This window comes from Alosa sapidissima, chromosome 15, assembly GCF_018492685.1.
Source record: "Alosa sapidissima isolate fAloSap1 chromosome 15, fAloSap1.pri, whole genome shotgun sequence".
NCBI classification, from domain to species: Eukaryota; Metazoa; Chordata; class Actinopteri; order Clupeiformes; family Clupeidae; genus Alosa; species Alosa sapidissima.
This window is the reverse complement of record NC_055971.1, coordinates 27,185,910-27,210,607: the sequence shown is the minus strand read 5'-3', so window position 1 is coordinate 27,210,607 and position 24,698 is coordinate 27,185,910. Positions and strand designations below refer to the sequence as shown.

At 43.6% G+C, this 24,698-nt stretch overlaps 1 protein-coding gene and 1 long non-coding RNA gene across 3 annotated transcripts in view; one reads left to right on the top strand and one right to left on the bottom strand.

Annotated features, from left to right (window-relative positions):
• Positions 1 to 1,695, bottom strand: part of LOC121684088 — a 38,997-nt gene extending 37,302 nt beyond the window's left edge. Inside the window, exons 1-2 of the long non-coding RNA XR_006023025.1 lie at positions 1,648 to 1,695; positions 1,466 to 1,503 (exon numbers count right to left, since the gene is read on the bottom strand). This is a non-coding gene — a long non-coding RNA (uncharacterized LOC121684088). The remainder of the gene's footprint in view (positions 1 to 1,465; positions 1,504 to 1,647) is intronic.
• Positions 1,696 to 5,576: 3,881 nt separating this feature from the next.
• The window catches only part of scn4ba (sodium channel, voltage-gated, type IV, beta a), a 47,937-nt gene continuing 28,815 nt past the window's right edge, over positions 5,577 to 24,698 (top strand). The window contains exons 1-2 of one of the 2 annotated variants that reach the window (XM_042064012.1): positions 5,577 to 5,921; positions 6,392 to 6,738. In XM_042064012.1, coding sequence (XP_041919946.1) covers positions 6,645 to 6,738 — 94 coding nt within the window. In that variant the 5' untranslated portion in view covers positions 5,577 to 5,921; positions 6,392 to 6,644. The remainder of the gene's footprint in view (positions 5,922 to 6,391; positions 6,739 to 24,698) is intronic. The other variant, XM_042064011.1, reaches the window with a different exon arrangement.

The following is a 24,698-nucleotide window of genomic DNA, read 5'->3' as shown; positions in this document are numbered from 1 at the left end:
GGCCCCTTTGAAATACTCTCTCTCAATGTTCATATCATATAGCGATTCATACTCATACCTCATCTCTGGGCTCCATATTTGTAGTCTTTATCTAATATGATGAAACGTTAGATTAACTAACCCTTGCTTATATAAATGTTACTTAAAGAAATGTTTTATATGACATGCAATTACACATGTATTATGTACTCCACAAATGTGCCAACATCGCTTTACTTTCACCTTCAGATGAGAATTGAAATTGTCTCTGGATATTCTGGATATTCCGGATATTCTGGATAATGTCAATGAGTCAGTTACTCTGTCAATGTCCACCTGAGTGCTACTTTTAGTATTAACTGCTCCTATACAGGCACTTTATTTCTGTCTATTTCACAAATCAAAATGTATCAATGTCGATATTTGTCAATGTCACAAATCAAAGTAACCTGAACTGTCTGATAATACACTTATTTTTTATTTTACCTTATTAATCTATTAACAATCTGTGTTAACAGCTCATTTTATTTATCTTAACACCTTATTAGTTTATAAGAACATGATGCAAACTGTGATGAATATCGTCCCTATAAAACAGTTTAGGATGAAGTCATGAAACAGCTAAGATATTGTTTTTCATTGAATGATTTTGTCATAGTCTTACTGCCGCAAGGATAGCAATAATTTCCCTTTAAGTTGACTTTGAGCCAGTCATATGGCAACTTGGTCTTATCCCAGGTGATGTAATCTCAGCCCTTAGGAATGCATAGCACTGCTCTTTTAAAGCTGCCGCTGTAGTTTCTGTGAACTGCTTCCAACTGTACTAAATATTCAGACTTACAAGACTCAGCGTTTATGTCGTGTCATTTCTTACGCATCCTTGGAGAAATCATAAATAAATTATAACAAGAACTAAACTTTTCAAATGAGTCAAATTATTCACAATTGAGGAGCCGGGCGCTCCGTAAACTTGCAAATACTGGACAGATCGAAGCCAAATCTCTACCCTATTATTCTATGACATTTCACACCATTTCTCTGGATATTGTCTAAACGTGGATATAAGGCTGATCAGGCAAGTTGTTTTAATGGCATGAAAGCCATTTTCCATCAGATATTATTTATACAGTACATTTGTATTGTAAAAGAAAATAGCCAACAGTGTTCTGTTCAGGCTCACCATCTAAATGGAAGAGCTAAACCTATTTTCCATATGTGTGTGTTTGCATAAAGTAAGAAAATTACTTGATAAAGCTGGCAATACCACTGAAAAGACAGTCAGCAAGACTTCACAATGAAATGGATACATATTCCCAGCAAGCAGTTGCAGTATCTAAGCAGTAATATAATACACTTTGTAAACAAGCATATTAAGCATATGAAGTTCAAATTAGCAGCAACGTGTGTTTCAGAAATACCCAAGAGCACCCAAGAGAGGGGCACGAAGCAGAAGTTAATTAAAAGTCCAGCTAATTGAGAGACTTACCAGCTAAATCCACTGATGATTTTAATGTCTTTTTTTCCCTGTGTGAAAAACTAGCATGTTGTCAAATCACGTTGGCAAGTACACCGCCTATGTAAAAGCACTCCTGAAAAAAACCTTAAAAAACAAATACAGATAATAAGCAAAATAATGGTCTGATTTGGTGCTGAAGCCCTTGTGCTCACCTTCACTGAGAGGAGGCCCGAGAGAGCTGGCTGTGTGCTCGTCCTCGGCATGGTTCAACAGAAAGAGTAAGAGCCGGAGAGAGGAAGCAGAGGGGAGCGACAGGAGGGGAGGGGAGGGGAGTGATGGAGGGAGGGAGGGAGCAGAGCAAGAGAGAGAAGGGAGGGAGGAGAGCAGAGAGGGAGAGAGAAAAAGTCCTGTGGATTCTTGTTGGGACGGTTGAGGTCGTTGCTGCATTTTTTTAGGGTTTTTTTAAGGAGCCCTTGTAAAGCTTTTAGGAGTGAGAGGCAGGAGTTACGCAGAGGGGTAGGAAGAGAGGGAGAGAGGAAGAGAGAGAGAGAGAGAAGCATGAGGTGGATGCTAAGCATTTGATGCAGAGATTTCTCTTAAGACTTTCCTACTGTCCTGTAGTCTCTCTCTCTTTCTCTCGCTCCTCTCCTTTCCTTGCGTTCTCTCTCTTCAGCCCTCCCCACCATCCTGCAGTTCTGTCAAAGACTTTTGCTTCCTCATCCCTCATCATTGGCTCCCACAGCCTCAGATACACTGATTTCCTTTCTCGATGTCCATTCTCCCTCTACCCAAAGTCTCGAATAAACAACAAAAACAAACAATGCTAACAAAAACACCCAGAGAAGTCAGACCGGGTTACAAATTCCAGAAGTGCTATTATGTTGGTAGTCCCCACAGACTCCAATTTCACTGACTATTCGCGGTAAGCCATCCTGATTTGGGTGCTATTGAGTCCGAATGAGTCTGACACAAAAGTATAGTTTTCTTCTTAAAAATGGTTCCTTCTGTGTTATATAGTAGCATCTCAGACGTCGTAATTTGTACGTAATTTCTTCTGTGGTCAGAGTCTCTCTCACACTTTCTGCTTTACCTATAAAACTCTCTGCTCCAACTCTCATTTTTTTCTTTTATATCGCCCCCTCTACTCCCCCTACCCCCTCTACTACCCCCCCTCTACTCCCCCTCGACCTTCTTTATTGCCCCCACCTATCCCATTTCATTCAGCAGCCTCCCCCTCTCTCTCTCCCTCCCTCTCTTTCTCTCCCTCTCTCCCTCCCTCCCTTTCTCTCCCTCTCTATCTCTCCTCTCTCTGTCCCCTATCCAACCCTACCCCACCTTAGAGTTCTATCCATCCTTTACTCACATGCAACTGCACTCTATCTCTATCGCTCTCTCTCTCCCTCTTTATTTCCCTCTCTCTATCTCTTTATCTCTCTCCCTCTCTCTGTCTATAACTCTCCCTCTTTATTTCCCTCTCTCTCTCTCTCTCTCTCACACACACACACACACACACACACACACACACACACACACACACACACACACACACACACACACATGCTCCATCAACCTCTACGCGCTCACTGTCTCCTATACTTCCCTTACACTGGAGATTTCATTATGGGAATTTCTTGGTCCTGCCCCCTCCACTCCTCACCCATCTGTGATGCTGCAATATGCTTCCCAAGGTGACATTCACCTAAACAGGAAAGGTGTGCATCTCTCTCTCTCTCTCCCTCTCTCTGTGTCCCTGTGTGTGTGTGTGTGAGTATGTGTGTGTGTGTGTGTGTGTGTGTGTGTGTGTGTGAGTATGTGTGTGTGTGTGTGTGTGTGTGTGTGTGTGTGTGTGAGAGTGAGGATGTGTGTGTGTGTGTGTGTGTGTGTGTGTGTGTGTGTGTGTGTGTGTGTGTGTGTGTGTGTTGCCTGGTTTAAAAGGGTGATGATGTTGAAAGCTGTTACATAAATCACATCAGCACACAAAAGGCCCCACTGCTCCTCCACCTCAGGAGTAACGAATAAGTAAAACTAAGCAATTAAATGATGTTAGCCACCGTGTTAGCAACCATGTTTGCTATTGAATTGTGATGTCTTGTGTACACTTTTCAAGATGTCTTGCTTTTTGTGAAAGCGAAACGGTGCGTGGAGAAAGGGGAGAAGAACAGAGCTATCAGTGCAGGTCCAGGGTCTTTGCATGCATGAGCGGCATCATAACGATCCCTCCTGAGGCTTCGTCAGGGGACTCCAGTATATCTGCAGTCACGCTCCTCCAGAGACATCTGCCTGTGCGCCGCATCGGGCCACTCTATTGACCTTTCCGTTACAGAGACAGCTGTGCTCAGCGGGGGGTCAGAGGGAGTGCTGCAGCTAGGGTTGGGGGTCTCACGTCCATTAATCACCTTGACTTGGAGCTCAAAAAAAGCCTTATCGGAGATAAGCTTCACACAGTGACCGGCATGCATGGTGGAGAGCTGACGGACCTTGGATTCCCTCCAACTTAAGCATTGAAATTTAGAAGCACTGGTTCTCAGAACTCAGAAGCACTGGTCACCAAAGTGTGTACCAGTATATATCCTCCCCTAAATGCTGGTTATTTGGGTGGGTCAGTCAAAGAAAATACGGTTATGGACCCTTTCAACAAGGTAAACAAAAACAATGCTTGAACATTCTATTTGGGCCCCAATCTACTTCCTCTGCATTAAGATAACATATGGAATGTTAAAACGGAAGTCTTGTGGGGCCAACTATGATGCTGATAATGGAACTCTCTTGAAAGTGTCCATAGTGATCAGACGTCTGGCCACTAATGTTTATTTTTTGTTTGTTTGTTTGTTTTTTTGCAAAAGCTGGTCATTTTAGTGAGTCTATCATACAAGCTATAGTTTTAATCATCAGTCAGTAGGATCATCGGTCATCAGTGTGTATGTGTAGCTATATTCTTTTTTCCAAACGCTGGTCATTCGAGTGGGTGGCCCTGACCTTTACCTTACGGCATATGATGGAGGACCTGCTATCACACTCCAGTCATGACTCTCTTCCATCTCCTCTTGAATCCAGATGGTCAGTCAAAGCAATGGGAGCCCATTCAGCGGTAAAAAGAAATGACCTTAAAAATGAAGAAGGGGGGATGGGAAAACTGGAAAACTACGGTCCATTCTTCCATCATGTCTGTGACAGAATGAGGGAACACTAGAGGGTAGGGAATAGGTGTTTATAATCCCAGATGTCCTTAGCATGTCAACGTCTTAACCAGAACAAATTCCATCAAGACATCCCATAACATGACATTTTTGAAATACACTAATCAAGTGATAAGCCAGCAATTACATTATGTAGCAGCAGGCATTTGATGATGCAGGTACATTGAAGTGACACTAATAGCGCCTCAATGCAGCAGTGGATTATGTGACCAAATGCTGATGTAAATCTCTAGCATGTGGATGGCGTAGTGTCGGCATCACTGGATCACTCATGCCACTGGATCCAGCCTCAGTTATCGGAGATTTGGACGACAGTTTTTTCACCTGCACTGCAGAGCTGTCGCTGGTGCAAATCTCCCTGGGACACGAGGCGTGAGGACACACGGTGTTGAACACACATGCTTGAGGGGAGAGAGGGAGACTGCGGGGAATGATCAGAATAGCACCGGTGCTACTCAGGTGCTGTTTATTATCAAGCCACGTTTGGACACGGAAGGTGGAGCGCTTTTGCTTTGCAGCAATCACGCAGTTTCCTCATGTGGTGTACCCCCACTGAACATACTGCACACCCTCTCCCTAAGCATGACTATAGCCCATCTCTGAGAGTGCCTCTGATAGATCCCACATGTGATCATGCTAAAGTCTCCCCTCCCCTCTCCTCTCCCCATCTCCCCCCCCTCTCCCTCTCTCATCTCCCTCTCTCTCCCTCTCTCCCTCTCTCTCTCCCTCTCTCTCTCTCACTCTCTTTGCCGTGCCTCTGCAGTGACTCCACGCTCGTTCCTGCTGCACCAGCTGGGGAAGCACTCTCTGCCTGCCTGTTAGCTTCCCTCCCTCGCTCTCTCCCGCACTCTTGCTCTCTCTCTCTCTCTCTCTCTCTCTCTCTCTCTCTCTCTCTCTCTCTCTCTCTCTCTCTCTCTCTCTCTCTCTCTCTTTTCCGCTACGCTGCTGCCAATATCTCCCCATCCGCAGCGCTCTCGTTCAGGGACAATGCAGCCCAGAATCCAGCGCGCCGAAACAGCCCAGCTGCTCCACTCCTCTCAATGAGATTGTTTTTATTTGCTTCTCCTCTCTCTCTCCCTCTCTCTCTATCTCCCTCTCTCTCTCTCTATCTCTCTCTCTCTCCCTCTCTATCCCCCTCTCTCTCTCTCTCTCTCTCTCTGTGTGTGTGTGTGCCACGTCTCCTCACATGTTTGGGGGATTGAGCAGATCGGCGCTCGGGTCGGACAGCACAGTGCGGTGCGGTGCAGCAAGTGACAGCGTGTGATTAAAGCAGAGAGGGACTGAATCAGGTGCAGCTTTTTATTCTCTATCCCTCTCTCTCTCTCTCCCTCTCTCTCTCTCTCTCTCTCTCTACTCCTTTTTAGTCTGTATTCCTCTTTCCTTTATCTCTCTCTTCCTCTCCTATCTGCCTCTCAAACTCTCCCTCTCTCTCTCTAAAGAGCGAGAGCTTACAAATTGTTCTCTCTCCCTCCTTATCTCTCTCTCCTCTCTGTCTTTTTCCCTCTCTCTAGTCCCTCTCTCTCTCTCTCTCTCTGTCTCATTCTCTCTCTCATTCTCTCGCTCATTGGGACTTACTGCTACTGAGTTTAGAGGGGGGTAAGGGCAGTTTTTGCAGCACTTAGCTGACTGAAGGTGCTTGTTTGCTTTCCACTTCTCTCTCTCCCTCCCTCCCTCTCTCTCTCCCTCCCTCCCTCTCTCTCTCTCTCTCTCTCTCTCCCTCCCTCTCTCTCTCTCTCTCTCTCTCTCTGTTTTTGAACAGCATCGCTTTGCGTCCCTGCTCCTCCACCCCTCCCTCCCCTCTGTCCATCCATCCATCCGTCCACCCCAGCCCAGGCAGCTTCAACTCAGAAGCACGCCCACTGAGGGGGTGCCAAGGAATCAGGCGGGCGGGCAGACACACACACACCCAGACAGACCGGGACACACACACACACACACGCAGACAGACGGACAGGCGAACGAACCAACGAAACGTACACACAAGGCTGCCATACCAGTGGTCAGACACAGACATGGAGTCACAGGATACCAGCCGGTCATTTTTGCACAGGTGCAGGACCTCGCCTGACAGGATGGGTGTTAGTGTGCTCGTCACACTTCTAATCGGTGAGTCGGTCAAGCTTACTTCACATAGAATTGTTGGACTGTTTTCTCTCTCTCTCTCTTTCTCTCTCTCTCTCTCTCTCTCTGTTTCTCTCTCTTTCTCTCTCCTGACTGTGTTTGGGCTGCTGCTGCAAGAAGTGATTACTGCATTACTAATTCTAGGAATCCAACAGACAGAAAGCAAGGATTTCTGGTTATTTACTTGTAGCATTAAAACAGGGGTTGTGTCAGAAGGTGTACAGGGGTTATAACAGGGTACAGGGTCTCAGCATGTGTGTGTGTGTGTTTGTGTGTGTGTGTGTGTGTGTGTGTGTGTGTGTGTGTGTGTGTGTGTGTGTGTGTGTGTGTGTGTATGTGTGTGTGTGTGTGTGTGTGTGTGTGTGTGTGTGTGTGTGTGTGTGTGTGTGTGTGTGTTTGTTGGAGGGAGGCAGTTCTAGAGTGTGTATGATTTAGTTACGTGGCTCAGGTCTCCCATGTAGTACTGCACCACTAGTTTGGTGGTGCTGGGGGGAAGGGCATTGGGAGAGTATATGGTGTGTCAGCATGGGATAGTCTGTGTTTTTGACTATCTGTGTGTATATGTGTGTGTGTGTGTGTGTGTGTGTGTGTGTGTGTGCATGTGCGTGAGCGTGAGCGTGGCATGTATCAGTTCAGACTGTGAAAACCGAGCCACTCCACTCCCCAAGTTCACGATGATCCGTCTGTGAAAACTGCCGGCGTGAGGAACGCAGGGTTCTCTGGTGTCAGACGCTCGGGCCGCTGCTCTGACACTGGGAAGGGAATGTTGGTCGGGAATCTCACTGGGAAGGGAATGTTGGTCGGGAATCTCTTTGCAGTGAGCTGGGATGTTGGGCAGGGAAGTGTGCTGATGTAGAAAGATTGTCTTGGTGAATTTTCTGATTTTTGACAGTCAAAAAGAGAGTAAAAAGAAAGTTTTAATCAATAAATATCTTTCTTTCAACAAACCCAACAAACTCAAGAAACCAAATCACATTCTTATAGACTTCAGATTTCTCTGTAGTGTTGACCATGGTATGCATGAAAAACAACGCAGAAACATTACTTTATGGCCATGTTTTGGAAAACACCATGAAATAAGTAGAAACTAGAAAGGCTCATGTGTTTTCCAAGCTGCCAAGTGGTGCAATGGCTCCAACCTCAGCACAGTAAATCAATACCGTCATCATAAAGTTGCCTGCAGCTGAAAGAACTGGAAGGACCTCCCTCTTCAGACACACACACACATACGCACACACACACAAACACTCACACACACACACACACACACACACACACACATACACACACACACACACACACACACACACACACACACACACACACACACACACAGCCATTGCAATAAAGCTTTAACTCTTTTACCTCAGTCTTCCTTTGATTTTTAGGAGACGTTGGATTCTCCATTACACATGCTCTGGCAGTTCTGTTGACTATGAAGTGCATCCATGATCAACACATAAGCGTCATGCTCTACAAAATCTGTGAAGTGATTACATGACTAAAATGTTAGTGAAACAATGTGTCCTATCAGGCTCAGTCACAGAAGCCATACTCTATACTGTATACAGATACCTTACTGTATGCCACAGATCAGTCAGAGACTCTCTGCAACCTTAGGGTGCATTCACACTAGGACCGTTTGGTCCTGACCCGAGTTCATTTGGACCGATGGTTTGGTGATTTTTGCTAATGTGAACGCAGTCTACGGGACCCGGGTGCGAACCCGTGTCTGGACTAGGGTCCGCTAGAAAACAGGGGTTTGGGGTACGGTTTGTTAGAACTCCGGTGCAGTTCGAATGCTATCTGTTCCAAAACCAGGAAAATAAACTGCCGTTCTTGTGACGTTGCCAAGCGATATTGGTAATTGGTATTGGGAGTTTATTAATAAACGGACCTGGGTCCGCAAACAAAAATGTAATGTGAACGGAGACCAGCTGGGTCAGGGCTAGGGGGCAGTAATCGCACTCGGGTACGGTCCAGTTAAACGGACCCAGTGTGAAGGTCCTCTGACCAAAACCTCTTAGTTATCCCTCGCACCAGACTCTCCACTATGGGTGGCAGGTCCTTCAGTGCCTTGGCACCCAAACTCTGGAGCTCCCTCCCCCAACCTCTTTGTGACTGTCCTTCTCTTGCTTTCTTGGTTTGAGAAAGGTGCTATAAAAAATAAACGTATTATTATTTATTCTTAGTAAGGCAACTTTAGTTAAGCTATAGGCAATACTCCTGATCATGGCCATTAGTATACAATTATTATGGTTTTTGATGGCTGGAGGAGTGTTGATAGTAAGGCTGCACGATATTAGGAAAACATGCGATATGCGATAACATTATTGATTACTGCGATAACGATATAACTTGCGATATTTAAATATACTGCTCAAAAAAATTAAGGGAACACTTAGGTTTTCCACAATTGTTAAAACACATTTTTTGAATTCTTCCACCCTTTTCTCCATTCTCAAACTACATTCACAGAATGTCTGACAGTTCTTGCAAAATAAAACTTGTGCTCAGAACCAAACAGTGTCAGAGTACTGATCCAGTGTATGATTGAAGTGTTCCCTTAATTTTCTGAGCAGTATATTTAATGTTTTTCTCCATTCTGCTTGCTGCTAGCATAGACTGTAGGGTTGGGGGAGGGTAATTGTATAATTACAGAAATAAATGTATAATTAATGTGTAATGGGGCTTTTGCTAAATGCAAATCATGAAATTCAAGCCTTACAGTGAAAGACAGATATAGGCTTATCTTCTGATATAACAATAACAAAAGAAATTGTTTATTTTAACACGGTGAAGAAGGACACATTTGGCGCTGTGTTTGTAACACGTCATCCTTCATAAAACCAAAATATTCCCATATAACAGACCTGCTTTTCCTTTTAGTCACCAATTCCTCTTCACCCAAGTGTAGCCTACCTCGCTCGACTCACTATCTTCAGCCATCATGACATTAGCTCCCTCCTCAACACCTAAAACACCACACACCTAAACTGGTAGGGGACAGGCTTCTAGGGCAGCATGACAGCATCGGTTTGGTAAAATATGTTGACATTCAGAATGTGAATGTACCATAGACTGTATGGAATGCGCACGGCACAGAAAATGTATCAAAATGTATCGAAAATTAAGTAATCTTTGCGGTATGTCCATCGCAAGCGTTGATATCGCGATAACGATAGATTTTAGATATATTGTGCAGCCCTAGTTGATAGACAAGCTCTATGAAACGTTATATTTAATTATTATGTTTTCATTTATTTCCCAGGTGTATTTGTATTCACATTACTGTTATAGGGGTGTTTCGATGAGTAGTAGAGGTTGATATGATCATTACAAATAAGTACATGAGATTGTTATGATCATCAAATAGGAACGGACTGGCTATAATTACATTATATTTCATAAGATTTTTATGGGGAATACCACATCTTGCTATCATTTATAATATGGTCCAGAGTTTAGCGATGTTACAGCATCATGTGAAAGTGAAGTACTGTACTATAATATACTCACTGGCACTGAATGTAGTGAGTTACAAAAGACAATACCAGTAACACTATCATTCTTCTCTACTATATATAAGTTGATATAGTCAAAACCAGTTCGGCTACTGAGTGAAGTGTTACCATTCAAATCTCTCTCTCTCTATATATATATATATATATATAGAGAGAGAGAGAGAGAGAGAAACCGAAGAGTATATTTCATCTCATTAGTTAGCGATAATACAGGACATGACACAAGCACATAGTCACAAATAGGTTTGATTCTCTATCTTGGTTTGTCTGTACACAGGGAACTCTGTCTCTGACTCTTCCTAATACTAAGTGAACAGTTCTTCTCTTAGACAGACTGAATTTTGGAAACAAGAAAGAGACAAAAACTCAGAGAGCAGAGCTTTGTGTCCCCTATAGAAGTGTATTGCACTTCTGTTGCTGCAAAGTAATCATGGGATGCATGGGATTGTATGGCATGTTCGCTTCTATTTCAAGTGTGTGTGTGTGTGTGTGTGTGTGTGTGTGTGTGTGTGTGTGTGTGTGTGAGAGAGAGAGAGAGAGAGAGAAAGATAACGTGTTTTGAAATGTTTCAGTTCCAACAACTTAGAAGTGATATGTTGTTCCCTCCTTCCTTGCAACTTAAAACAGCCTAAATTTAGCCTGTCACGTTTTCAAAACATTATATAGACCCACCATACAGAGTTGTATTGATGGTCCTGAAATATTTATGAGGTACTTGCAGGTCTATGCTTAAAAAGTTTTAAAATGGTGTCCTGGGATTCTGATATGTAACCATAGTAACAGTCTGGTATGGTGATACAGCTGAACCTGCAGCCCCCCCCCCCCCCTCTGATTCCGGCTACTTCTGTTCCGAGTTAGCGCCAACAGGCAGTATTGAGTAAGGATGATGCATGGTCTGTTATTGTGAGTTCAGGTGGCGGTCCGTAAGGTTCTGCTATGCTGGTTTTCAAGGAGAATTGAAGGCTCTTAAACTAGGCCATGTCTTGTTCTTCCTCGCGGCTGCAAGTGAAAGAGTTAATGCGAGTGTCCGCATGTATGTCTCAGCGGACCACTGAGACTAAATGGCAAGGACATACAAGGTCCATCCAAACATCCTGTCAGGCACATACAGTATTAATACATTAGAATTGTACATCCCATTATGCCTGTATTACCCAAATAGCTTACTCCAGTGTCTTGTACAAATGTGGATATAAATGCAGGACTTTCCTTAAACCCTGCACCATAAAACTGATGAGGCCATGCTGTAGATGAGTTATGATAGATACTTTATCCTTTCATCATGATAGTTGATGCCCAGTGCACAATGCCATGTTTCATCATAAGGAAATATGATACATGTAGTTGATGCCCAATGCACAATGCCATGTTTCCAGTGGGTAATGTGGTGGTGTGATGTGAACTCTCAGGATTGTTTCAAGGATTTTAGGTGCCATAACAAATGATATCAAATTATGTCACATTTCTAAATGTTCATTGTAACATAATAAATGAAGTATCTATCTATCTATCTATCTATCTATCTATCTATCTATCTATCTATCAAGTAAACAAACACGTGAGTGTTACCCAGGTTTACTGTATGATTTGGACCATAGTAGAGCATAGTGAATGTGGTCCCCTATTAGCCTAGAAATCTAGACGCGCCCCTAGCGGCAGCAAATGTAATTTGCTGCCAGGGCTAGTCTAGCAACTCTCCGTTGGCTTGTGAGCTCCAGAAATCGAAACTTAATCAGGGCATTGAAATCGTGTATAGAGTCGTTTGGTGGGCTTAACATAATGATTGATGGCAGAGTTGCAACGGTTTGGCTTGATTTCCCTGCTACTTGAAAACAAATATCCTATTGCGTCCTATTTGAAATTTGAAAGACAACTGATTATCACGCCCCTCGGACTGAGCACTGCGAACGGTGAGTGCCCAGACCCTACATTTTAATGTGGGTCTGGCTCGCCAGGCTAGTCCCCTATGGTAGCTGCATTTAGTAAACACCATATGTGGCTAAAAAAGTAATCCCCAGCTATGAGCAACAGGCCCTCAGGATATCTGGCTGTTTGTGCCGGGACCTGGATTTGAGCAAGCGGGAGGAAAATAGAATAACATCTGTTCAAGGTCTCAACTAGAGGTCACCACACAAAAGACAGCAAGCACACCTGACGTGCATACACACAAGCACATAATCTGACACACACATGCACACACACACACACACACACACGCCTCCTTTCACATACAAATCAGCCACACCCTTTCACCTAAGCATATGTTCACACTTGCACACACACACACACACACACACACACACACACACACACACAAACACACACACACACACACACATAGTGCATGCACATAAGGCACCCACCAACTGTCACAAGAACAACATGCCAGAATTATTTTTCCAAAACGTCACCTGAAAAATTAAAGGTGAACTTGAAAGATAGATAGGATTTTAGAAAAAGCAAAGACGCAAACACATACACACACAGACACAGACACACACACACACACACACACACACACAAACACACACACACACACACACATAGTGCATGCACATAAGGCACCCACCAACTGTCACAAGAACAACATGCCAGAATTATTTTTCCAAAACGTCACCTGAAAAATTAAAGGTGAACTTGAAAGATAGATAGGATTTTAGAAAAAGCAAAGACGCAAACACATACACACACAGACACAGACACACACACACACACACACACACACAGTCTCACACTCTTTCTTCTTAGTCCCAGAGAAATAAAAGTTAATGCCTCATCACATTCTGTCTCTGACATTTTTCACACAACCAAAATGACGGCCTTTAGTGCTGACAAAAGAGATTTTTTTTTTGTAAAAACACACACAAACACACAGACACACACATACGCTCGCACAAATTGGTTGACCTTCAACAGGTTAGTCTTACATAACACACAGCGTCGGCCCATAGAAACGAGCTGTCACCAAACTCATCCTGGCCGTCTCCCTGCAATTAAGCCACGTGTGATTCATGCCACTAAGTGCCGTCAGAAGGGAAGGTCAGGTGAAGAGGCTCTTGTGTCCACTCAGACTGAGCCCGTCAGCTCTTAGTGATGTGGACAGGGCCAAGCTCAACAGCCACTCCAGCGACGATGCCATCTGTGAAAGGGGCCCATCATGGCCTATAAATATCCCGTATCCACGGTGACGTGTCGCACTTAAACATTCCTTTGGTACATTGTACTCAGGTCATTTGAGAAATGAAGGGATTTTAATTCAGTGTTCAGTCTCATGTCAGACTATGCTAATGCATTACTAACCATTAGAGCAATATTAGCCAATGTTAACTACAAGTGCATGTGACGACAAAAAAGTGCTAGATTGTGTTTGTTAATAAATGAGCTCATTATGTAGTGCATGTAACCTAAGGCAACTAAAACATGACTACCGCTGTTCCGTGTGAGTGGGGATAATACTCCAGTGAGGAGTTGCGGTTCATTTTTACTGTCTCTTACACAGACATACTGTACAGAGCTCTCTATAATCACACCCCACAGTGGAGGACTGCACTCTAGTAAAGGACAACAGCGTTAGACCTTAGAAGCTGAAAAGCATGACATTATATGTTACTCTAAAACAGGCAGTGGTAGTGCAGTGGTTAAGGAGCTGGGCTAGCATGAAGTAGCCAGAAAGTTGTGGGTTCGAAAGTTCCAGGCTTCCACCGGGATTGTGTAAAATTAATAAATGTAAATAAACAACAAAGTTCTATTAGCTTTAATAATTTGTAAATGCATTAGAATTGTAGATATAGAAAATAGCTTGGTTGTTGTTCAAATAGGGGCATTCTAAAACAAAACACTAAAACGATCTTCAGAATGTTATATTGGTGATCATAACGTTTGCAGTGTCGATATTTCTTGATATTGACTACTGAAAAAGAATAACGACCGCTGCCATTTCATGCGGGTTTCCTGTATCTGATTCACATCATTCTGCATTCCATCTGTTCACTTCACAAGACAGACATTTATTGTAATTTGAAGTTAACAGCCACATGGTTTACATGGACACTATTTTAAGGATTCTCAGGGACACATTCCCATGAAATGGCAATGAAACCACTAATAAAGAAAGAGATTTATTTTATCGTTTTGGCCATTATTGTCATTTTTTAATGATATGCAGGGCAATGCAGAGCTTCGCAGCAAGTTGCAGTCCTGTCCATCCTGCCAGGGTTTATTGTTCAACAGTGACAGGTGGACAGTACAGTATGTTATCTCCTCTTATCTGGTAGCTCTTGAATGGCTTTTTCCACCGATCTGAAACAGTCACAGACGCTGCTGTGCTGCTTGTGGTGCTGAAGTGGCCTCGGTCTCTGACTCTGGAATGCTGAGCCTTCCGCAGCGAAGGCCAGAGTAAATCATGGAGGCTTTTCCATTGTCATGATCCCAGTCCATGGAATGAGGTTTTGAATTATTCCGTTCCTGAAATAAGAAATCAATTTCACACTCACCCCATCAATACGGGCTCCAATACGAAGATATAACTGGGTCGAATTCTGATTAAATTACCATTGCCTTGAGCAAATTTATATTTTGTAGTCTAACTAATTTAAGATAGTACCATTTTATACCTCTAGGTATATTTGTTTTGATTATTGATAAGTGATCATATTTGATTATCATATTTTATATGTTTGTGTATTTTGTTAATGGATGTAGATTAATATAATAGATAAACCAAATAGCAACGACAGATTAGCATTGCTACTGTGTCTGCTAAAACCAGTTCCAAGAATGCCTGTCTGTAGGAGTGTGTAAAGTGGAGTGTGGTGTGTGTGAGGAATTTGTGGCTTGTTCTGGCCTCCCACACACACACACATACACACACACACACACACACACACACGTGTCCATCAGTGAGTGTTGTCACAAAAACATAGGATCAGTGGAGAATTCAGGGATTACCGTGGAAGTATTCTTTCTCTCTCCCTCTTTTCTTTTGTCTGGGGGTGAGAGGGTAGGAGAGGTAAGGGGCCAAAGGATATGTACAGTATGTCAGTATGTCAGAGGGGGAGATACACATTTGCACAATAAATAGAAAATACTGTGTGTGATTTTATACATGTTGAAGGATATAACACTTTGTGTATATTCCTTCAAACCATTCTGATGTCTTTTTAATTTCCCCTTTCTCTGTGTCGCTCTCTCTCTCACACACACACACACACACACACACACACACACACACACATTCCTTCTCTCTCATTCGCCATCTTCCACTGGGCCTGCCACATTCTCTTTTAAAGCCTCTCTGAAACTTTCTGCCAACACCCTAACACATAGTGCTGCATGATACGCACACGTGTGTGTGTGTGTGTGTGTGTGTGTGTGTGTAACCTTGCACTTTCACGCTCACACCAGCTTGCAGCATGCACACATTGCAACGTAATACTGACAGCAATCATACCCAAATATAGCCCTGTGGCTCTGCCTCATGAGCCCAGGTAAACAACCACAGTGCCCAGGTCCTCAGTGCCCCAGATCACTACCAACACTGTCACTGGCTCAGCCCAGAGGTGGCCCTGATTCGGTCAGAATCAGGCTTAATTCAGCCTCAGGGGCTATCTGGGGACATTTCAGCTTAGTGGGGACAAACACGAAAGGACAAATGTGAGTATACAACATGGTTTGATTAAAAAAAGAAAAAAACCCTGGAATGCCCTGAAATGTTCTTGAATTTAATAAGCAAGCCCTTTATAGCAGTTCCATTTCCATGCTTTTAAAGGTAGGGTGAATCTATCATCAGGGGGGACTACCAAGTGGTGGCCAGGTAATTAGATAGACAAGATGGAAATGGGAAGGTGTGTGTGTGTGTATTTTACTCACTCTGTGTGAGTGTGTGTTTGAGTTTGCCAACATATAACAAATAGACGCTGTGGAATTGAAAGGGCAGAATTGAGGTGATTGTTTTTCTTTTATTATCCTTTTGTTCCCTGGTGCTGCACGCCTGACTGCTCTCTCTCTCTCTCTCTCTCTCTCTCTCTCTCTCTCTCTCTCTCTCTCTCTCTATCTATCTCTCTCTCTCTCTCTCTCTCTCTCTCTCTCTCTCTCTCTTGCCTGGATGGAATGGGAGTGGGCTTCAGGCTAAGTACACCCACAGCATACAGAGAGTGTACAAAAGTTAAGAGACAGTGTGTGTGTGTGTGTGTGTGTGTGTGTGTGCGTGTGTGTGTGTGTGTGTGTGTGTGTGTGTCGTATGTATTTTCATACAGGAGTATTATCATACGTAAAACAAAAGTGCTCACAAATTCAAATGTGCTCACAGATTCTTCTGGGCTCTCAAAAGGCTAGTTATGGACAGCGAAGATGTTAAATTCTTTGTGTTATTGGTTTGGGACTTCCTACAATGGAACACAGCTCCATGGATTTAAAGGAAGTTATTGTTCTAATGCAGTCAAAGGAGGTTCTTGCTCTAATGCAGTCAAAGGAAGTTCTTGCTCTAATGCAGTCAAAGCAAGTTCTTGTTCTAATGCAAGTCAAAGGAAGTTCTTGTGAGGCAATCTTTTCCCATGCTGCCTTACACGCGCAATTTTATTCACGCTGCTAGGCAGCCTGGATTCTATGGACTTCGTTTTCACCTCAACGAAGGAACCAATCACAGAACGGAGGGAGGGCAGCAAGACGATGACAACACACCGAAGCCGTTATGATCTACGTACAGACGCATTTTATAGACAATCGTAGCACCCAATAAACGGCTCTGGGCATTCGTAAACCACGTTTCAAATACAAGAAAATGAATGTCTAGTTCCCAGACCCCATCTCAATGAGATGAGGTCTGACGTTAGCTAAGCTAAACCACAACCACTCTATCCTGACATTTTGTCGTCTCTGACAAAAAACAGATTCCTGCTAGGTGAAGGAAAGCGCATTACAGGGAATAAACAACAAACCGTAGCCCACTTTAGGGATAGTCCATTTGAGCCATTTAATGTACTGTAATACCATAGCCACTGGTAATGTAATTTGCATTAGGAAGCTTGTGGTTCGATTCCAAGTTAACTGATTTTTTTTTCCATCCAGCATACCTCCAATGTGCCATATGTTATTAGAAGAAGGAGAGCTACACATCCACTTACAATTGTTTTAGGACTCTATGTCATATCTTGCTGAGACTGTTTTTTATCATCATTTCATAATTTGAGTGCCTCTTACATGAATGCAAGGGCTTTTGGGCCGCTGGGAACGTGGCTGTTGTTGAGGTTTTGGGTTGCTGCTCAAGCATATGATTTGGTTTTACTGATTGTCTCTTGTGTTTCTTACTCACACATTGTTTTAAGGAACTTGAAAGAGAGGCAGGTGGTAGAGGTTGTGTCTGAGCAGTTCCTCAAACTCATCAAACTCAGTCCAGCCACAGAGAGACACTGGAGTTGTACTCCACAGTGGAAGTACACCCTCTGCTGCTGCAGGTGGCCTATGTACATGGCTGTCTGATATGGGCTAATCACCCTACAGTGGGCAGACCCATGTGTCTAAAATGGTGCGAAGTGAACAGTCATTGAATGCCTGTGATGTTTGCAAAGACACCAAATACAGTATGTCATGGAATCCTACATTTTATCTTCACAGAGTGTATTCTGTTAAATCCTCAACAACAGCCAGTACAGGTTATTCCTGCATAACACAGAGAGATGAGTCTAACTACAATGTGTTTTTTTGTTTATAAAACAATAAATAATAATAAATGAATAATTGATGTTTATCCATCTGAGGAGGACAGCTATTTGGTGTTTGTTTATGTGTGATTACGTCATGAATTAGTGATCTGTGGTCCCCGTGAGGTCTCCGCATACGCGTGTGACACACGGAGGTCATCCAGCAGGACGGGACTGGAGAGGACAGCACAAGACGGGACGGGCCGGTGGGATGTGAGAGACGCATTACAGGGTGTGTTTGTAGGGCTGGGCTGGGTTGGGCTGTGTGATGTAACAGGATGCAGTGCACTACTGCAGAGCTCCGTTAGTTCAGCAGCGCTGAGGCGAGAGGAGGGGGGGGGGCGTTGAAGGAGAAGAGAGAGAGGAGAGAGGGTGTGAGACAGAGAGACAGAGAGATGAGAGAAAGGCATGACATGTGAAGAGGAGAATGAGGAGACGAGTGTGTGTGTCTGTGAGTGAGAGAGAGAGAGAGAGAGAGAGAGAAGGAGAGAGAGAGATCAAGTGAAGTAAGCGAGTGAAGTGAAGTGGCCTCCCCGCTGGCTGTCCCTGGCCGCCTACACCACACGTGAGCTCAGCTGGAGAACGCACCGTCAGTTACAGATGGACAGAGAGAGAGAGAGAGAGAGAGAGAGAGAGAGAGAGAGAGAGACGGAGAGAGAGAGGGAGGAAAGAAAGGCAGTGAGAGAGATGGAGAGAAGACAGAGAAAGGGAAATATAGATGGAGGAGAGTCAGAGAAGGTAAAGACAGATAAATTATTAACTTGTCGGTTTTTTAATACTCTTCCAAGTTGCTGAGGGCCATAGAAGGACATAGAGAAATATAGAGAAGAGGGGAAGAGATTGAGAAAGATGGATAGATAGAGTGACAGAGAGAGACAGAGAGAGCAGAAGAATGAAGAGTTGTGGCCAAACCACAAGTGGTAGAGAAAGTAATTTGGGCAGAGAGGACAGACAGTAGCTTGGATCCAGTGGACAGGGGAGGAAAGGGGAACAGAGGGAGGGACAGGTTGCCTGACTGACTGACTGACTGATGACATGGACACGGCTGGACTTTTTGTTGACCCTTGTTAATGTGTATGTGTGTCACAGCGACAGCACTTCCGAGACACACAGATTAACTTCAAAATAGCCATTATCGCAGTGACAGGCATCCCATGCTTCTGTGTAACCTCATCAGACTACACACGACCACACAACTCTACACTCTACCACACAACACTACACACTCTACCACACACTACCACACAACACTACACACACTACCACACAACACTACACACTCTACCACACAACACTACACACTCTACCACACAACATACACTACCACACAACACAACACTACACACTCTACCACACAACACTACACACACTACCACACAACACTACACACTCTACCACACAACACTACACACTGTACCACACAACACTACACATTCTACCACACAACACTACACACTCTACCACACAACACAACAAACTCTACCACACAATACTATACACACCCTACCATACTCTACTACACAACACTACACACTCTACTACACAACACTACACACTCTACAACACAACAAACTCTACCACACAACACAACAAACTCTACCACACAACACAACACAACACTACACACTCTACAACACAACAAACTCTACCACACAACACTACACACTGTACCACACAACACTACACACTGTACCACATAACACTACACACTCTACCACACAACACTACACACTCTACCACACAACACAACACAACACTACACACTCTACAACACAACAAACTCTACCACACAACACTACACACTGTACCACACAACACTACACACTCTACCACACACTCTACCACACAACACTACACACTCTACAACACAACACTACACACTCTACCACACAACACTACACATTCTACCACACAACACAACACACTCTACCACACAACACTACACAATCTACCACACAACACTACACACCCTACCACACAACACTATACACCCTACAACACCCTACCCCACACCCTATCGTAAAATCACCAATTACCAACCATTTTGTTCGAAAATTCTAAAACAACGATGTTTTTAATAACTTTTAATAACTTCAAAATAACATTTGATAAATTAACCTTACATGTGTAGATTTGAACAAAATCTAGTTTGGTTCTTACCAGGGCTTTTACTGCCTGAAATACTGTATACGATTTTGTTTACCACGCTCGGAGTTTAGTGCTGGGCTGGTGGGTGCCTATCTCCAACCTTTCTCACGGCACATCAACGGTTAGACCGAGAATTCTCTTCGCAAATCAAAATTCATTCCACTGGAGCTCCAAGTGGATTTGTATACGCAGCCTTACAATACTGTTTACAGCTCTTCGAGTTACAGTAAAATGTAATTTTTGGTACATAGCTAATTTAGATACACTTATGGTGTGGGTGCTTGCGTTTCTTTAGGAATCCGGTGTCTTGGTTTGTATAGAAATGAATATTAAGTGACACATACACGTAAGAGGTCGGAAACGGGACAGTTGGTAATAGGTGACGTTCCTATACCATACTTACCACACCCTACCACACAACACACACCTTACCAAACTCTACCACACAACACCACACTCTACCACACACACACACACACACACATGCACATGCACACGCACACACACACACATACACACACACAGACACACACACACACTCACATTCATATCTGCAGTGGGGCTCTCTACTTTTAACTCCCCAGGGGGGACACGTGACGGCCGTGGCCCCAGTCACTTGCTTCTCTAGAGGACCTACAAATCAGCCTGGCCTTCCCTAATCTCCAGGGAGTTGTGTGGAGGATTACAGAAAGAGGGCATTCTTCTTGGGTTAAAGAGTTAAAGGGGAGGGAGTCAAATGAAGATGATGTGTCCTTGGGGCACCTGAGCTAAAGTATAGGGAAGCAGTGAAGGGTAAAGAGGGAGATGGAGGAGGCTGTGTCCTTTTTAGGCCACACGAGTTAAAGGAGAGAGGCAGAGGAGGAGGCTGAGTCCTTTCAAGGCTAGACAGATGTTTTAGTAGGGTGTCTGAGTGTGAACACAGATATAACATACAATAGGTATATTCATGCACACACACACACACACACACACACACACACACACACACACACACACACACACACACACACACACACACACACAGACAAACACACACACACACACGCACATATATTACTAAATTGGTCTTACTGTTGCTGGTATGGATTATCACTGTTTAGGCTGTTGTGGCATTTACCATGCCGAAAAACACCCGTCCCAGACTAAGGCTGGCTGGGGTGTCTGTTATCTCTGTTATAATAGGGCATAAATAAGTTCTGACTATTCTCATCTCAGATCACCACTGTTAGCCCCTGGTTAAGATTGAGCCGTTCACACACACAAACACAAACACAAACACAAACACAAACACACACACACACACACATACTGTACACGCACACCCATGCACTCATGCACACACACACACAAACACACACACACACACACCAACACAACACACACGCACACCCATGCACTCATATACACGCACGCACACACACGCACACCCATGCACTCATATACAGGCACACACACACACACACACACGGTGAGAGTACTATCTCTTCAGCCACTCGGCCTAGCGTTTTGGCTATGAGTCAGCCCAGAGCGCCTGATCAGACTGCAGAGTGCTGCACTACTGCAGTGAAATCACACACACACACACACACACACACACACACATGCATCACCCAAAGCCGTTCTTAAGGCAATTTCCTCTGTGCTGAAGGCCAGGGCGATTGCTGCCATATGCTGTGTTATGAGAGGTTGTGGGGCGGCTGCTCCAGAGTGGCACGTTAACCTGTCGTGGGTCAGGGTGAGTGAGCATGCCGTCACTGCCCCAACCCCCCACCCCCGCTGATGCTACTGCACCCCAAGGACTCAGCACTCCAGGACAAAAGCAATCCACAGGAGTGACAGGGGGATTTATGATGGAATTTAAGTGTGTTGCTGAGAGTGTGTGTGTGTGTGTGTGTGTGTGTGTGTGTGAGTGAGTTAGTGAGTGTGTGGTCCTTGTTTGTGCATGACAGTGTGTGTGTGTGTGTGTGTGTGTGTGTGTGTGTGCATATAAAACAAAGAAAAAAAGAGGCAATCAAGATAAATCTCCATGAAGCACACATCCCGGTCAGACTCCAGAGTCAGAGGACACACAGTGTTATCACGCCACTGGTGCTACAGGCAGCCACCCACAGAGTCCCTGCATGTGTTACCATATTTTTCACTAAAGCTTGCAGAATTATAAAGATCCCCATTTCATTTAAGCATACATGTAGATGTACCCAAATTCAAAACTAGAAATAAATACCCTTGGTTGCCTGCTCTTGGGTTCCTACATGGTTTCCCTACATTGAGGTGGTGTTACTTTCTCACTTGGTATGAACAATAAACACAAAATGATATATTTGTTTTCCACAACAGTGATTCAACAATTAGTCAAAGCATGCATAGGTCAACTGTGTCTTGGGATTCATGTGTGCTCAAATGCACATGTGCACACACATGCACTTAAGTCAAAATGGAGTACAATTGTGATAAAGAAAGAGGTAATCCTGAATAATTCTGAGATATACATTAATGTAATACTAGAAAAACATGTGTATGGCTATGTATAGACATAGCATATGGATAGCCATTATCATGACCCTTGTTAAGTTAAAAGCCGAAAGGTAAAGGTGATTATTACCCTGAAAATAGCCAAGGGCCCATAAAGTTAATCACACGGTATAATGATACAAAGCTAAATCCTATTTGAGACAAAGGGACATTGCAACCAGATCACAACACAAATTAGGGTAATATTGGGTCTTAAAAAAGAGATTAGGCATTGGCAGACTCCCACCGCCTAGCCCCAGAGATACAACGCTGAAATTCATCACTGATGTTGACCCAAGAAAAAGGCAGACGTGTAAGATCTTCAGAGCAGTGCATCACTGCTGCCAAAGGACTGATGAGCTTAGTGGCACGTCTTACTAGAAGAGAGAAAATATATGGAGGAACAATGAAGCACTTTGAGACCTTGATTGAGCTAATGCTTATGTTTCTGGGACATTCTATTCCCCTCACTTAGCCTGGTAAACCAGACCCTGGAATCTTTCAGATTACGGGTCTGGCCACGAGTAATGAAAATGGCCCAATTCGAGGGGCGGCACCAAGCAAGCATTTGAAACTCTCACTGCACACAATTGGATAACGCTACGACCAATCACAACAATTCATCAGTGTCAGTCATCAGTGTAGCTCGCCTTTGTCCCGCCTACACTGATTTGATTGGTCCCTCTCGCTCGAGAGATAGAAGAAATTTGGATCATTGCTCGTGGCCAGAGTATCTTGCGGGCACAATTCAAATTGTGCTCTCGCGAGAACTCTGGATTTCCAGGGTACCCCTGACTAGCAGCAAGTAAAGATGCTTGTTTGTTGATTGTTGTTGTTATGGTTTTATTTGCATCCCGTTGACAACATTCCAACACAAAGAGCAAGCCATGTTAAACCTGGCCAAAGTTGAGAGAGGGAATACAAAAGGGAGTCCATACAGAGAAACAGAGGACAATAAGAGAGTGCAGAGAGAGAGAGAGAGCAGATAGATGTAGTGTAGAAACAGAATGCTTGATGGCCCATCGTCAGTGTCTTACGCATCCCGGCAGACTTGAGATGACCTTGAGATGACCTTGAGATGATCTTGTGATGAGTTTGAGAGAGAGCAGATAGATGTAGTGTAGAAACAGAATGCTTGATGGCCCATCGTCAGTGTCTTACGCATCCCGGCAGACTTGAGATGACCTTGAGATGACCTTGTGATGATCTTGTGATGAGTTTGAGAGAGAGCAGATAGATGTAGTGTAGAAACAGAATGCTTGATAGCCCATCGTCAGTATCTTACGCGCCCCGGCAGCCTTGAGATGGCCTTGAGATGACCTTGAGATGACTTTGCGATGATGTTGTGATGACTTTGGAGGCACCGAGGCTCCTGCCCTCTGGAAGTGTGTTCACTGATGCTATAAAAAGGCTTTATCAAGTTCATGGTCTAGTTCATGCAGAAGGTCTTTGGTTTTGTATTGTCTAACAAGTCATAAGGGATTATATCACTTTATAGAAATGGGTGTATATATTAGATTAGATTGGTTAGATTCACCTTTATTGACATTGTGCAGGGCACTAAAGTAAGAAATATATGAGTGTCCACTGACATATTGAATTATAATGCATAATGCAAAAGTAAAGTGATCACGTCAAAGGAATGAAAAAACATACATTATTTTTTCCCTTTGCTGATCTCTTAAGAAACATCATTCCTTTGATAAGTAATCAAACCATTAACTTCAGCATTGTTGAACATTAATTGTACTGCATAGTCAGCACTGTACAAACTACTATTAAGTATTGTTAAGTGCTATTAATCACAGTGCCTTTGTATTTCTTAATGATATGCATGAGCAAATACATGCTTTTCTGAGTGACTGACAAAATGTTCTCTTATTGAAACCTAATGTAAAGAACCACAAAAAACACAAAAAACTTCATTCATTGATGTAGTCGTACATGTTCAGCATTAGCATTCATTTATCCAACATCATTGTAAAAATCTACCAAATATATATTCTTTCCTTAAGGATGTATGCCTGTATAATTCATTTGTTTATTAATGGAGCTGCATGACAAA